General features: G+C 41.9%; 1 protein-coding gene across 9 annotated transcripts in view; it reads right to left on the reverse strand.

The window, feature by feature from the left end:
• The window catches only part of anks1ab (ankyrin repeat and sterile alpha motif domain containing 1Ab), a 49,494-nt gene that overhangs the window by 31,232 nt on the left and 3,841 nt on the right, over positions 1-14,421 (reverse strand). For 7 of the 9 annotated variants that reach the window (XM_088308864.1, XM_088308861.1, XM_088308865.1 and 4 more), the window contains exons 3-4: positions 10,262-10,328; positions 1,123-1,238 (exon numbers count right to left, since the gene is read on the reverse strand). In XM_088308864.1, coding sequence (XP_088164990.1) covers positions 1,123-1,238; positions 10,262-10,328 — 183 coding nt within the window. Of the gene's footprint in view, positions 1-1,122; positions 2,472-10,261; positions 10,329-14,421 lie in introns of those variants that run through there. The other 2 variants (XM_088308869.1, XM_088308870.1) reach the window with 2 other exon arrangements.

The raw sequence follows: 14,421 nt of genomic DNA on the forward strand, positions 1-14,421 counted from the left end.
TTAAATTGAGATAAGAATTTCTTAATATGTGTCTTTACGCAGTATAATAGACTATGCTGGGGTGGTATTCACACCAGTCATAATGGGAGCATGCAGAGTGTATCTGGAAGAAACTGCAGTGCATTAAAAGTGAGCTCCACTTTAGCTTGGAGGACTGTGGAATGAGCTCATCTAATTGTTAATGGCGGAGAAAAAGTTAATGGCTTTTGATGGCTGTTTGTCTTGCAAATGATGGCGGCCTATGCTCCTGGTTGGGAATAGGAGGATGGGGAGGTGTTATTCATCATCAATCTTGGCATTGTCATGCATTGCACAGAGGTGAGTGGAAAGTCAGGAGGGGGTCGATCAGGGGTGGGCAAAGTAGGGCCCGCTTTGTTCCTCTAATGGGCTGGCTTAGCATTTATTTGAACAATAGACTAGCTGCTGTTTTCCATTGGTTAAATAGGTTCCTTAAAATGTCTAATAAATTCATTCATCTGGTTAATTGATTAATAATAAATTGTTATTGTAAAAAAATAAATAAAAATAGTCAAATAACAACAATTTGGTTGATTAATGTGTTGAAAATAATAATATTGAATGAATAAAAATATCACATAAACAATTTTACATGTTGATATTCAAATTATTTTTTATTTGCATACACATTGGAAGAGTTTTTATTTATTTTGTTAAATAATTGCTTTAGTTGTTTTAAATAGAGTAAAATAAACAATTTAAATGTGTATTTATTGTTCTATGGTTCACCATGGATAATTTTTAAAAATAAATAACTACAAATACGCAAAATAAATATTTTATTTTTAAACGGTTAAATTATTCGTTGGGAATAAAACACAATATTTTACAATTTTATTCAAATAAAAACCTTTCATTTTCCAATGATAAATAAATAATTGTTTTGTTGATGTGATAAGTTTACAAAATATTTGAACTTCTGTTGCATTTTTTTGAAACTCCTCTCCAAATGACCTGTCCCATCAGTTCCTTTTAAATCAGAAAAACAAAATCCTCATGCACAAAACTTTGCCCGCCCCTGACGTGGACGATGGGCGGCAGCAGAGGGTGACAAGAGCCTGAAGCAGACGCCATGAGAGCGGGACTTCGTTTCAGGTGACTCACCATGAAGCGCAGGTCGTCGAAGCCGTTGAGCAGGAACTTTCCCTCGTACTGCGGCAGCCCGGCTCTCTCCAGCCACTCGCCCACCGGCTGGTCCAGGGCTTTGCCACACGCCCCATCTGCCGAGAGAGGGAAGCGCTTGAGCAGCGAGAAGCCGTTGAGCCGGTAGCAGCGGCACTCGGAGGACGACACGTGGCACTGCCACATCATCCTCGGCCAGCGCGGGCAGAGCCGAGTGCAGCAGCACCAGGCCGGGCTTGGGGGAGTCAGGGTCCGGGGCTGGGAAAAAAAAACAAGGGGTTCGGGGTTGGGCCGACGGAGCTCCCACCCCGCGTTCTACAACACAGGAGGAAGGGGAAAGGACGCCGGATAGGCTAACAGGTTATGGTCAGGCGAGAGTGAAGGAGAGCAGGGAACCCGTCTGACAAATTTGGGCTGAACTGAGCCCACTAAGCAGACGAGTGGGTGAAAACATGAGAGAGGCTAGCCGCTCCAAAGACATCACAAAAACATTGGTATTCACACAGCAACACACTCTATCCCTAAAGTCGGGTTGGGGGGGTGGTCACCACATACTTGTAAAGCTCTGGCTGAGTCCCATGGCTTCATTGGTCAAGCGCTTTGAAAGCTAGAGCACGGCTCGTACGAGCAAGGTAGCAGCATTCTTAAAGTACACTTGAGGTACCAAGGTGATCATTTTTCGGCAGGGGTGTGAGAGAGCCACAAAGGTTAAGTAGGTAGTAGGGCGTATTTGTAAAATCCTGCAGGAGCGGATGCTTCCTCAACTCCTCAATTTCATAATCCCGAGGGGTAGCTTGGGAGTCCGAGGAGGCATTCACACGACGCTGCTCGTCCCCCGGAGCGTCCGCGACGTTGACAGGAAGGAGGAGAAGAAGAAGAGCTCCGCAGCCCACCTGGCTCCTTCGCCGCTTTGCTGCATGCCCGCCCCTGCTCAAATGGTGGTTGAGGGGGGCACACAGAGCGCCTCACTGCTCACAGGTTCATGCCGTCCCGCCCGGCCGCTTTCCCGACCTGCCTCAATCTCCCGCCGCCGCCACTGCCACTGCCGCTGCCACTGCCACTGCTGTCCTCCCCCACGACTGGAAGCAAAGATCATGCCCCCCCCTCCCTCTCTCCGCTCCCCTCTCTGTATCTCTATACCTTGGGTCTCATCCCTGCTCTTTTGAACACCCTCCCAGTCCTCGCCTCTCTCACTCTCTGCGCAGCCTAGCTCCAAGCCCCCTTTTTCCGGATCGCACTGCAGGGCTGCCGTATGGGGTGCTGCTCCACGTAATCACCCCTCCTCGCCTTACCCTTTCCTCACTCGTTCGCGTTCTCTCTCACATGAACGCACACTCCTGTCTCTCTCTTGCTCTCTAACTGATTAGAGATGCACATGCAGAAACGCTCTGATCTTGCTGGTGCAGAAAGGACATCACAGGTGGAGAGAAACAAATGTAAAAAAAAATAATTCACTGCATGGACTGTCATGTTTTAAGGTGACGCAGTGGGGTTATCTGGAAGAAAGATGCGCATCACCAAACGGCACAAATGTCTACAGGGGTGATAGCGGTACAGCAAAAACTGGTTCTCAAAGAGCAAGGGAAAAGTGATGTAATGTGGTAATAAATTACCTCAATTAAAATCCGGGTAAATTAAAAATGTGTCTTCACGCTACATAGTAAAGTGTCGTTCACAAGCGTGCCAAGTTTGAATGATTAAAAAAAATTGCCAAGTATACAAAGTGCGGCTTCAAAATTGTGAATAACCTTTGGATCCGTGTTCCCCAGCGCTTGGAACAACACTCCGCTCAACTGCCCAATACCAAGTGTATCATCGTTCTTACGTCTTCACATGCCTTCATGTTTGAGCAGCAAAAATATATCTGCTTAAAGCCTCTGGTGGCTGGAATGTATCCCACCGAGTCATCGGCAAGAGACGCTAGCCCCCAGCTAGCTTGCGAGCTAACAGTCTTCCGGAGGCTCGCTCTTCTTGGAGTCTCTCCTTGTTTGATGTTGTCGGCGTGTAGGTCCGCAAAACAGACATTTTAACCCAGAGTCAACTGTTTATTAAACACAGCAGCACACGTTCTTCAGTCTGTGCCTCACACTACAGATGTGGCTAGCTTGAATAACTCAAAATAATTCACTAATCTCTTTTGTAATTTGTGGCATCCTGGAAAGATGCTTTGTTTGTTGACTAATTGAATGCTGTAGTGGTAGAAATTGGCCTAGTAATTATAACTTAGTAACTTGCCATTGTAGCAGGTTTGTTCTGGAAACAAAGGCTCTCAAGTTTTTATTTCGCAGGAAGTTGGGGCAGTTTATTATTCCGATGTGCATCAAGGCACTGTTTCAATTACACTCAGAAATCTGGATGACTGAAATGCTGAAAAACAGTTCACAGTTCACAACTGTAGATCATGCACACCCTGCACGTTATCAGCAGATATCTTCAAACAATGTATTTAGAAACAGATCTCTGAAATAATTTTCCGTGTTTAACAGAATGGATAATTGATGATGCAGTGGGAACAAAAAAGCTTGTCCTCAAACAACACAAACGTGTGCAGGGTCAGAGTGCAGTACAAACAAAAAAACAGGCGTAAAATAAACCAATACATTTGAGGAACATAATACTTAATTTAAGTTAAATGATCTGCCAAAAGAACAGAAAAATGTGACTTGGCAAAATGTCTTATTTAATTTAAACTTACAGTAGTTACCTAAAAAATCACCAATGTCTCAAAGTAGTGAATTTATACTATACCGATTAAATAACCCATAATCTTCTCTTGATATGTCACAGTATTTTATTATAATTTTTAAATCAAAATTAATATTCTTCCACAGAAATTGCCCAGGAAGATGAAATACTTGTTAATTGACAAAGAGCAAGCATATTCTGCCTTGATTTTAAGCAATTTAATGTTAGATGATTTTTTTTTTTTTTTGCACTGTGAGAATAGGTTGCATGACAGGCAAGAGTCAAACCCCTGTCATGTTGAACCACATTTTCACATCATCCGCTCCAGAACATGCTCGCAGGTTGGATCTTATTGTAAAAAAAAAAAAAAAGAAAGACACGCACAGTCTGGGGAGACTTTGATCTTAATAGCATTAAGTATTCCTATGGTAGCTCCAAATCTAAAAATAAACATGGAACGGTCTGCTGCACGTGCTATATGGTATAAGAAGCAAGTAGATTGTGTCGTAGATTATGCAGGTTGGCAGATCAAAACACGATTTGTTTATATGGTTCAGGCAGAAAATGGAAAAACGCAACAGGGGTCAGCAGAAAACAAGTCAAGACTTAAATAATTCATCAAGACTGAGGGACATGCCCCAAAAATGTGTGTGTGGGGATGCAACCTGATGGAGAGTACATCAAAGACAAGATCAACTTTCTGAAGACAGAAGCAGCATAAAGCAAGTCAGTAAATGCAAGACTCTAAATGTCAATTCAGAATTTCAGATGCAATCTAAATCACCTCAAAGGTAAATAAATGTTCTCTCTGTTATGCATCATGAGATTTATGCTCCCCAGAGGATGCACGAGGAGTTATTTGATACAACCTTGCATCATAAATATGTCCAAGTAAGGTACACACATGAACATGAGATTTGACGTTTTTTTTTGTTTTTGTTTTTTGTTGTTTGTTTTTTAATGTGAGACTCCACACATGATGTAAAATAAATCTTCGCCCGTGTTCGCAAATTAACCAAAAACACCTCACACATAAGAACATCTCCAACAATTATCGCCAGTCTCCTCCCCCAAGTCAAATTTGGTAGGTGTACATTCAGCGATTTGGTTCTTGGACGGACAAGTTGCGGCGCTAAGTGTTAAGCCTGCATAGGCTTTTGAGGCAGGCACATACAGCATATTTTACTTTATTACTTTTATTAAACCATAAAAAGATTTGTGACAGTTAAGTAAAAAGCGGGGATGTGAGCAAGAATAAAGAGCGGAATGGGGATGTATTCAAGGTGATTACATTTCCTTTGAAGCGGACCCAAAACTTATGTGCGGTTCTTTGAAGAGGCTGTTGTTTTCAATGTTTCGAGAATCATGTACGTTTGAATCACTGCTAACAAATTTTTGGAGGTTAACAAAATAGAGTTGCTTGCAGCCTTCGAAGCTCAAATGGTTTTTGCTGTTTACTAAAAACTTTGACTCTTAATTGCCTTTCACGTTTTCGAGAAAATGTTGAGTTCTTTGACATCATGTTGGGGTCAATGAAAAATACATCGGACTCGTCTCATTTGTGTATTTGCGGCTTCCTAGGTTCTCGCTCCTCTGTTTCCATGCTCGCGCCTCCCACCAAATCTTCCATCAAGGAGGGAGGAGAATTAAAAAAGAGCGCCGGAGGGTGTACAAACGTTTTGGGGGAATGTCCTCATTATACAATACAACTTTATTTATATGGCGCGTTTCACAACATCTGTAACGAAGCGCTTTCCATATGGTGCAATACAAATTAGCAAGAAACTGGAACACAAATTAAACCACATAAACATATTTACAATAGATATCAGAATAAAAGCAGAACAGCGACAGTCGCATCCTGAGTCGAAAGCTAAAGAATAAAAATATGTTTTCAAATGAGTTTTAAAAGTGGACAGAGTGCCTAACATATTATTGGGTAAAGTAAGGTTTATTCTGAAGTTGTTCTTCTCACTGCATTGGTGGCGTTTTTCTGCCGGTTGTCTTGACTTCTTCGTGTACACAATGCGTCGAGATTTTTTTGGAACTGATGAACTCAAAATACTCTAGACTCATTTCGCACCAGCTCTCAACTGTCTTTGATGTTCACCCAGACATTACATTACGTTTACATTTTGACGAAGACTCGCACATTAAGTTTACTAAGGACTAACTTACGGTTTTCCAAAAATGTACATGTATGCTTTTTGAGACTCTTGTCTTTGATGTACCGGAGTATAAAAAAATGTTCGGAGGACTATAAATTCTGTGAATGACAGGTAATCAGGCCAGGGCGTCCTCCAGGATTTGCTCCAGCCGTGTATTGCAAATAAATGGATTGATGGAGATTTTTAATGAATTTGCTATTAAATCCAGTTAGAGCTTCTTGGCACATAGGTGTCGAGGCAGCGGATATCCCAACATTCGTTGCTGCTCACTGCGACGGCCGTAGTGGTTGGCGTTATATGAAGCGGGATTAGAAAGGCTTTCAAGACGCCCACAATCACCCTCCTGGATGGCGAGTGAAGAAGTCCAAATGAGTGGACTTCGAGTTTGATTGGCAGGCCGTGCTGATGCTGCTTCATGTGTGAGTGATGAGGTAAGAAAAAAAAAAGGCCAAGGCGGGGCCAAGAGGAGTGGGCGGGTGGTGACCTACCAATGCTCATCTGTGGCGAAGGAAGATGAGGCCGTGCATGGGCGAGTTAAGATGCTAATAGCGAGTAAGAAGGATCTAATTCTAATTCAGCGTGAGCCCCCCACAGCTTGACTAAAGGGATCTTTGAACGCCAGCGCATCCAGACAAAGCCTGTTAAAAATACCAACCACCCCTTCCTGTGACTTTCATTGCTCTGGGATAACAACGGGGACACAATTATGCTCTTCCAGGAGGGAAAAGTGGGCCAAAATCATGATATATTGCATCTTATCTCTTACCGGCATCACTTTCATACTGAAATATGTATTGACCTTTTTTGTTTTACTGTGATATAACAAGGAAAGACAATGATGGGAAACGAATCCACAATTGTTCGTCGGCGCTACTGCAGTCCCACATAAGACTGCACACTTCCTGACCAGATGTATGACAAAAATACCATTTTAAATAAGGAGGAAAATATGTTTGTCTTTTTTTTAATTCAACCAATGTACAGAAGAGCATCTTAATATATTTTAATGATGACAAAAAAGAGATCCACTCCTCAAGTACAGAGGCTTTAGCAAACAAAAACTAATCACATATAACGATGCCCCCCCCCTTTGTAAAAGGCCAATTTGCATTAAAATGGTCATTCAAAGATGGCACAAAACCGCTCAACAGCAAACCATCATTAACTGCAAGGACTCATTTTGTGCACACTTTCTCAAAATTCAACGCACGCAAAGATTTTAATACTGTATTCTACTACCATTCCGCAACTAAATCAACACAATGGAGTAAAACGCAGTAAAGTTCGTTCCTGTTTCGTCCCCTGCATCATTGTGAGAGCGCCATCTGTCACAACAGCTGCATTTCCAAGCCATTATACGTGTTTGTAACACTACAACTTTGTATATATCCGTGCTTTTGGAGGACACAACTAGCTCCCCATGAATTTCAAACGACGTGCTAATGGTTCTTGTGGGGAAAAAAATGCTGTTGGTTGGAGTTTTCTTTCTTTTGCTATTTTACTAGACTTTGTACAGGTAGAATTGCACGTAATGGGCCGTGTATTATATTATATCTACCGAGGTGGTGCAATTTAGTTTGGGCATGTCCTGGCTTTATTCCAGATTCCGGTTTCTTTTAGGAAGCAGAGTCAAAAAGTTGATTGTTTATTTTGACAAAAGTTAAGACAGACTTCTGATCGATGCTGTACGTTTTTGGACACACACACTTATGGGTTCTCCTTTGTTGGTGTTCGAGACAAGACATCAAAACTAAGAACTGAATTTTTAAAATTAAAACAATTCCGGATCATTTAAAAGATCAGTCCTTGTTCAAATTTCTCAAGACTCATGCCCAACTCAAGCTGCAACGGAAAAAAACACAACCCTGTGATGTTCTATCTGTATCCGGAAACAACATTTTGAGGCATACTGTACACCAGTGGTGCCCAAATCTGGGCAAAGAGAGTCCCTATGTTCAGCCTATTTTAAGTGTCTCCCTCCTCTATCACACCTGGTTGAAATGATCAGCTCTTCAGCAAGTTTTACAGAAGCCTGAGAACAATTTAAATGAGGGAAACATCTAAAACATGCTGGATGGGGACTCTCGAGGACCAGACGGTATTATTTGTTTTATTAAACCAAAAATTCTATGGTGCTATTGTCACAGAACAAGTGGATTTTCCCAGCAGTAGCTATGTTAAGTCATGTCAATTTTGTGTTTCAGAATAAAAAAAAACAAAAAATTCGAATAGATATGTGGACATTCTATTTCGGACAATTGCGATGCTTGTATGTTACTTTACCTAAGTCACATAGATTTCATGATGTACGGTGTATATGTTTTCGTCCAATAAATAGCTGTATCACAATTACCTGTGAAGATAACCACAGTGCAGGACACTTATTACATGTCGGGGGGACAAGTAGCAAACCTTCCCGTGGTGTCCCCCGTAATCCTTAACCGGAGACCGATTGCTACAATCTCACTCCATCCAAAAATCCAGCGGTGGTAAAAGGATCGACCCTCGACTGCTGAGATGTCGAAGCTAAAAATTATCAGCTTCAACGCGGAGGGCATGTCCCTTGCAAAGGCTGAACTAATTTCCATCCAAACCCTCGACCATCTGCTTCGACACTGCCCAGCAGGCCCAAGGTGCTCAGAAGAAGACCTACGAGATGCCACCGATACTGCCATTTCGCTGGGTGGAAAGATGGGCTGATAAGCTATGAATGAATGAATTACCTGTGATTGCATCCGAACAAAACAAAAACACCATGTTTAAAAAATGTGGATTTAATTCAGTTACATGTCATCCAGTATGTGGACAATATCATTGTATCCATCATATTATGGTATTGTAGGTGATTTTCAAGCTGTACAGTATATTCCCGTGTTTGACAGCTTGTTAATGCTACGCTGGAGTATGCTAGCTAGGTCGCTCGCCACTTAAGAGGAGACGTGGCTAAAACCTGCGTCTGTTTTTATCAGAAGAAGCGGCGGCTCCTTGTCAACACGCGAAGAAATGAGCGGCAAAGCTGAATTAATTCAGGGAAACTGAGGACAGGATTTTATTTATTTGATTTTTTTAACATCAGAGTCAGTGTGTGTGCGCGTGTGTGTACACAAACTGCACTGTTGGTGCTCACAGTCTCGCACTTGCTCTCCTTTAAGCTCATTTACACGCAACAACATCGCCCAAGTTGTCCTCGGAACACCCCGCTGATTTTATTTTCTTTCCAAGTGACGTATCAGATGGGCTATTGATATCCACACATTGTATCGTTACTCACAATTCTGCATTCCAGCTTTTACATAATTCTTCCTGAAACGTCTGCTCTTTAGTGCGTCACGCGCATTTGAATAATGGCAGCAAAAACGCATCCCAATAACCTTCGGAGCAGCCAACGTGACTCAGCTGAATGTGGGACACTCGCCTATAAATAGCGCACACACACCTATGTTATATATCATGTGTGTGTATGTGTAGTGGGGCGGAAAAGACGAACAAACATATTGCATATTTCCGCTTATGTAATACAGAATAACCTTGGGCGCTCCGGTAGTTATTAGAACCAATAATGTGTAGGAAATGGGGCATTTTGAGAAAAGAGTGAAGATAACCACAGTGCAGGACACTTATTACATGTCAAGGGAAGATGGGGCACATTGCATGGCCACATTTTGACTCGAGAATTCACTTTGTGCTATTTTTGTGCCACTCTGAAGAAACCCTCAATCATACACAATGCAGCGTCAAGAAAAATTGCTTCCAATTTCATATCTCACATACATTTCCATAAATTTTCCTTCATTTCTTTGTGAATAATGCTTGAATATTAATTAGCATCCATGATGGCGAACATTAGGTGGAGCTCCAAATGAGAATGGTGCGTCCTTGGCGGAATTCTATGTTTTCCCGAGTGTCTTTTTAGCCTAGCGTAGCTCCTCCAGGTTCATGTGATTGATTATTTTACAGCCCATATAAAAAAGTGCTAATAATGCAAGACGATGTCATCAGTCACAAGGTCGCTGCGTGCCATGCCCAGCACATAAACCCGACCAGGCTATCATCAATGCGGCAATGAGCAACAACAAGCTCTGTAAACGCTTCCTGAATAAGTCTCACTTAATCCCCAAGCCCCCACGTGTCATTTCCTATTAGCACACCAATAAATTATGCTCATTTCTCTTCCGGGGGTAGGAAGGCGGAGAAACAAAAATCACTGCACCGCTTGAATGAAACTAGACCATAAAGGGAGAGGGGAATTATTTATATATTTTTTTTACCTGAGCTCGCCTGTTTCTTGTCTGACGTCTCAATGCCGGCGCCGATCAGGTCCACAATCTTCTCAATCTGTTGGGAAATGAAATGATTTGTGGTATTTCATTTTCATGGAAATGTCAGCAACTTTCAAATCATTTTTTAAACATTGCGCATAGGACGGGAATGTGCAAAAAACCTGTTTCCCTGGCAACAAGGGGCAGAAGGGTCTTCTGCCCCACTCAACAGCAAAAGGAAAGGGGTGGCCAATGGGAAAAGAACATTGAAAAAAAAAAACACACCTTCAGAGAATTACTCCAATAATGGCACTAATTATGCGCTAGTAATGTCAAATGTGACTCACTACTCTGTCTTTTATAACGCAAACCAGAGAGTTTGGCACTTTTGGAAGAAACTTGAAAGGACTAAAGTTGTGTTGGAGATCCATGAAGAATAAAAAGTCTTCTGTATTCTTCATATGAAACTTCTGTTACATTAGCATTGATGCTAATCTATTTGACATATAAACCACGTGGGAGTGTGACAATGGAAACTGGAAATCTGCAGTCGCCTTTGAAGAACACTTAAGGGAGCTATGTTGCATCACATCAATAAGAAAGGAAAGGCCTTTTGATAAATCGTTGCTGCTATGTTAGCATCCATGCTAATCTGATACTGTACATAATCTAAATGGGAGGTAAAGCTCATAGAAACTGTTAAGAAAATGGCGTTGACCCTTTCGAATAATACATAGATTGACGTCCATGAGGAACAAAAGCATTTTTTAAATTTACGATAAAACTGCTGCTCGGTTAGCATCCATGCTGATTTCTTAGGATATTAGCATTGAGTGAGCCACATAGCATGTACCATATAAACCCCCTGGGGCAAAGGTTGTACATGTCACATGTATGCCCTCAGTGCATCTTTGTATTTCGTAACAGGAGTTTTCAAGTCATTACTTGAGCTTTCAAAGCTTTCATAAATGTGTGTCTCTGTTACTAATCCAAATTTTAGAAACTTTACATAAGATTGAGATGGATGGTGTGAATTCGTTAATAAGCCTCTCCAGCTATTTGTCTGCCAGTGTGAATGTGTGTGTGTGTGTGTGTGTGTGTGTGTGTGTGGTGCACTCTCACAGATGTATTCTATTTGTATTAGCTTTTCCAACATTCATTGTTAATCAAGGTTGGGGGTTTGTGCTCCGAGCTTTTCATTGCAAATCATCAAAGCAAATTGCTGTTTGTTTTACGGGAAAAACAATAAATACTTGGAACAGATCCCAGCACAATGATGCAGTATATGATGATTATTTTTATACACGGTGTGATATAAAACTTTCTTGAACAATGTCAATCAAAGCAGAGTATGTTCTAGGGCGTCTTTTTTTTTTTTGAAGAAAATACATTTTGCTGTTGTGGTTATGGTATATTGAGGTGATCAAATCACTAATTTCAGGTTCAATAATCCAAGGATTTTAAGGAATAATACACAGTTAAAGCTACAAACATTTCATTGTACGTCCTCAAATTGATTATCAAACTCTAATAGCATGTAACACATTAGCTGGCATTGACAAAACAGTTTCAGAATTCACAGAATCACCCGTCTGTCTAGGACAGTGTTTTTCAACTTTTTTTGAGCCAAGGCACATTTTTTTCATTGAAAAAAATCCCGCGGCACACCACCAGCTGAAAATATGGAAAAAAAAGTGTTTTTTAACATTGAAGAATGGCCAGTCTTGAATATGAATCAAATAAACAAAGAATAAAGTATTGTATAATCTTTCACATTTATACTCACTCAGTGTGAAACCTGGGCCTGTTTGGATGAACACAGAGCTGATATATTGGCATGAATCGAAGTATTAATTCCTCTGCCACGAGTGAGACTTTTTTGATTTAGCCACAAGTTCAGCGACGTGGTAGCTAGCTTTAAGGGCTCTCTCGCTTACCTTTGCGGTTTTTCTCATGAAAGTTTCTTGTTTCTCCGTGTGTTCACGCAGGCGAACAAAATACGCCACATTTTTGTTTTGAAGTAAAGGGCGTTTCGTTTGCAGATGGCGTTTAAGCGTACTTGGGACCATAGCACCGTTGGAGAGCTTTTCACCACATACCAAGCACAACGGAGTCGGTGTCGTTGCATCTCCGGTAAAAGTAAATCCAAATGAAAGATAGCTTTCGCTGTATTGCCTCGCGGCAGAAACTTTGCAGGTCGTCTTTGCTTTTTTTTACCTCCACTCATACTAGGGCCTTCATCTAGGTCTGGGTTTTGTCCAGGGTCCAGTTCAGAGTCATCATTTTTTCTCTTCAAAAACGTATCCATTACTTTAACCGTCGTTCTGTTATCCACTTTTTTTATTCTGCTATCCACTTCTCGCTGCATCCGCGCGTCACTAATTCACTTGTCTCCAAGCACAAGGCAATTCGCTACCTGCTGCTGCTGCCGCCGCCGCCTACTGGTATGGAAGAGTACTACTTACTCTGCAGGCGCTAGACCGCACAGGTACACAAATTGGATAATTTCCTATGGCACACCTGACAATATCTCACAATATCACACTGGTGTGCCGCGGCACAGTGGTTGAAAAACACTGGTCTAGGATCTTCAATTGGGTTTCATTTCGGTGAATTCCCTAGTTCGAGTCTGTGAAAATACATGTTTGAAATTCATCCCAAAAGGCTACTTAAAAACAAAATGGCTGACTTCCTGATTCATTTTGGCCATGGATCTCTTTTTTTTTTTTTGTCTACTTGAAACTGGTGTCTGGGGCTTTTTTCTAACTTTCAATACAATTTTTGTCAACAAGTTTGAAATAACTGCTTCAAACCAAATGGTCGACTTTCTGTCCAATTGCATCCTGTCATGATAGACATCCAACCATTCTGGATTCCGGAGCCGATCCCACCTATCTTCGGGCAGTAGGCGGGGAACACCCTGAACTGGTCGTCAGCCAATCACAGGACACACATAGACGAACAACCATCTGCGCTCACAAACACAACTAGGGGCAATTCAGGGTGTCCACTCAACCTACTATGCATGTTTTTGGAATGTGGGATGAAATTGGAGTACCCAGAGGAAACCCACATAAGCACAGGGAGGACAGACTCCACACAGGAAGGCCACAGCCGTAATCAAACCCACAACCTCTGCACTGTGAGGCCATCGTGCTAACCAGTCGTCCACCGTGCCGCCCCATGATAGACATGTCCACTGAATTCCATGTTGATTTATAAACTTAATTTGGGGTATTAATCTTTTTTTAATTAACGCAATTGAGTGAATTTTTAATGAACAGGGGTGCACATAAGAAGTGCGCTGGTGCGCATGTGCACTGAAAATTTAATATTGCGTTCCATTTCAATGTCTGTCATTGCAGTTTTGCGCAGTGGGGTCAGGCGAGCCTCAATTTGAAGTCAAATTAGCCATCACAATGGTTGCTTCTGAGGGACAACTTCAAAATAAAAGCTAAGTAAGGCAAAGATATCCATATACAGTATTACTTGTTTTGCTTTAAATTCTGAAGTTTACCCTTCCAGTGTGCTGCATAGTAGCCCATGAACAATGTGGCGGATGGCTTGACTCGGCTGGCTCCCCTCCGCTACATTTGCCGTGAGACAGTGGCCGAACGCGTACAGGAGGGCTGTACAGTGTTGCGGATTATTGGTCTGTCAAAATATGTCTGCAAAAGCGGTCCGTGGTGCAAAAAAAGAGTGGACAGTGGACAGCTGTCTGAGAGAAGTGTGATAAGTAAGCACATGAAAATAATAATACTTGCCCAGATGTGCTTGTTCATCCATGAGGTAAATGGGTTGGTGGGTGGGGGTGACTGAGCACTACATAACCACCTCTGATGCTAATTTGTGAATGTATATAAATACAGATATCAAAGATACTTTTCAATGACTGGTTATGACCCAGCTCCGCTCTAGCCTGGCCTGGCTTGGCCTGGTCTCCGTTGCTTCTCCATGACAACAGGCACCAATCAATAACGCAGGATCATCTGAACTGTACGAGCCTCCGCAGCACACTTGCAGTTTGTGGGGTTTTGCTATAAGATTTCATGAGTGGCCGATTAAACGAGCGCGAGTCCTGTCTTTCAATAAATCTCCATTTTTGTCCTTAATTAGACCACGTCCGAGTTCTGTAACACCCTTTGTGTTCCTTGACTCACACTGTGCGT

The sequence above is a fragment of the Idiotropiscis lumnitzeri genome, chromosome 11 (assembly GCF_059441095.1).
Source record: "Idiotropiscis lumnitzeri isolate Australia: NSW breed Sydney's pygmy pipehorse chromosome 11, RoL_Ilum_1.0, whole genome shotgun sequence".
Lineage (NCBI taxonomy): Eukaryota > Metazoa > Chordata > Actinopteri > Syngnathiformes > Syngnathidae > Idiotropiscis > Idiotropiscis lumnitzeri.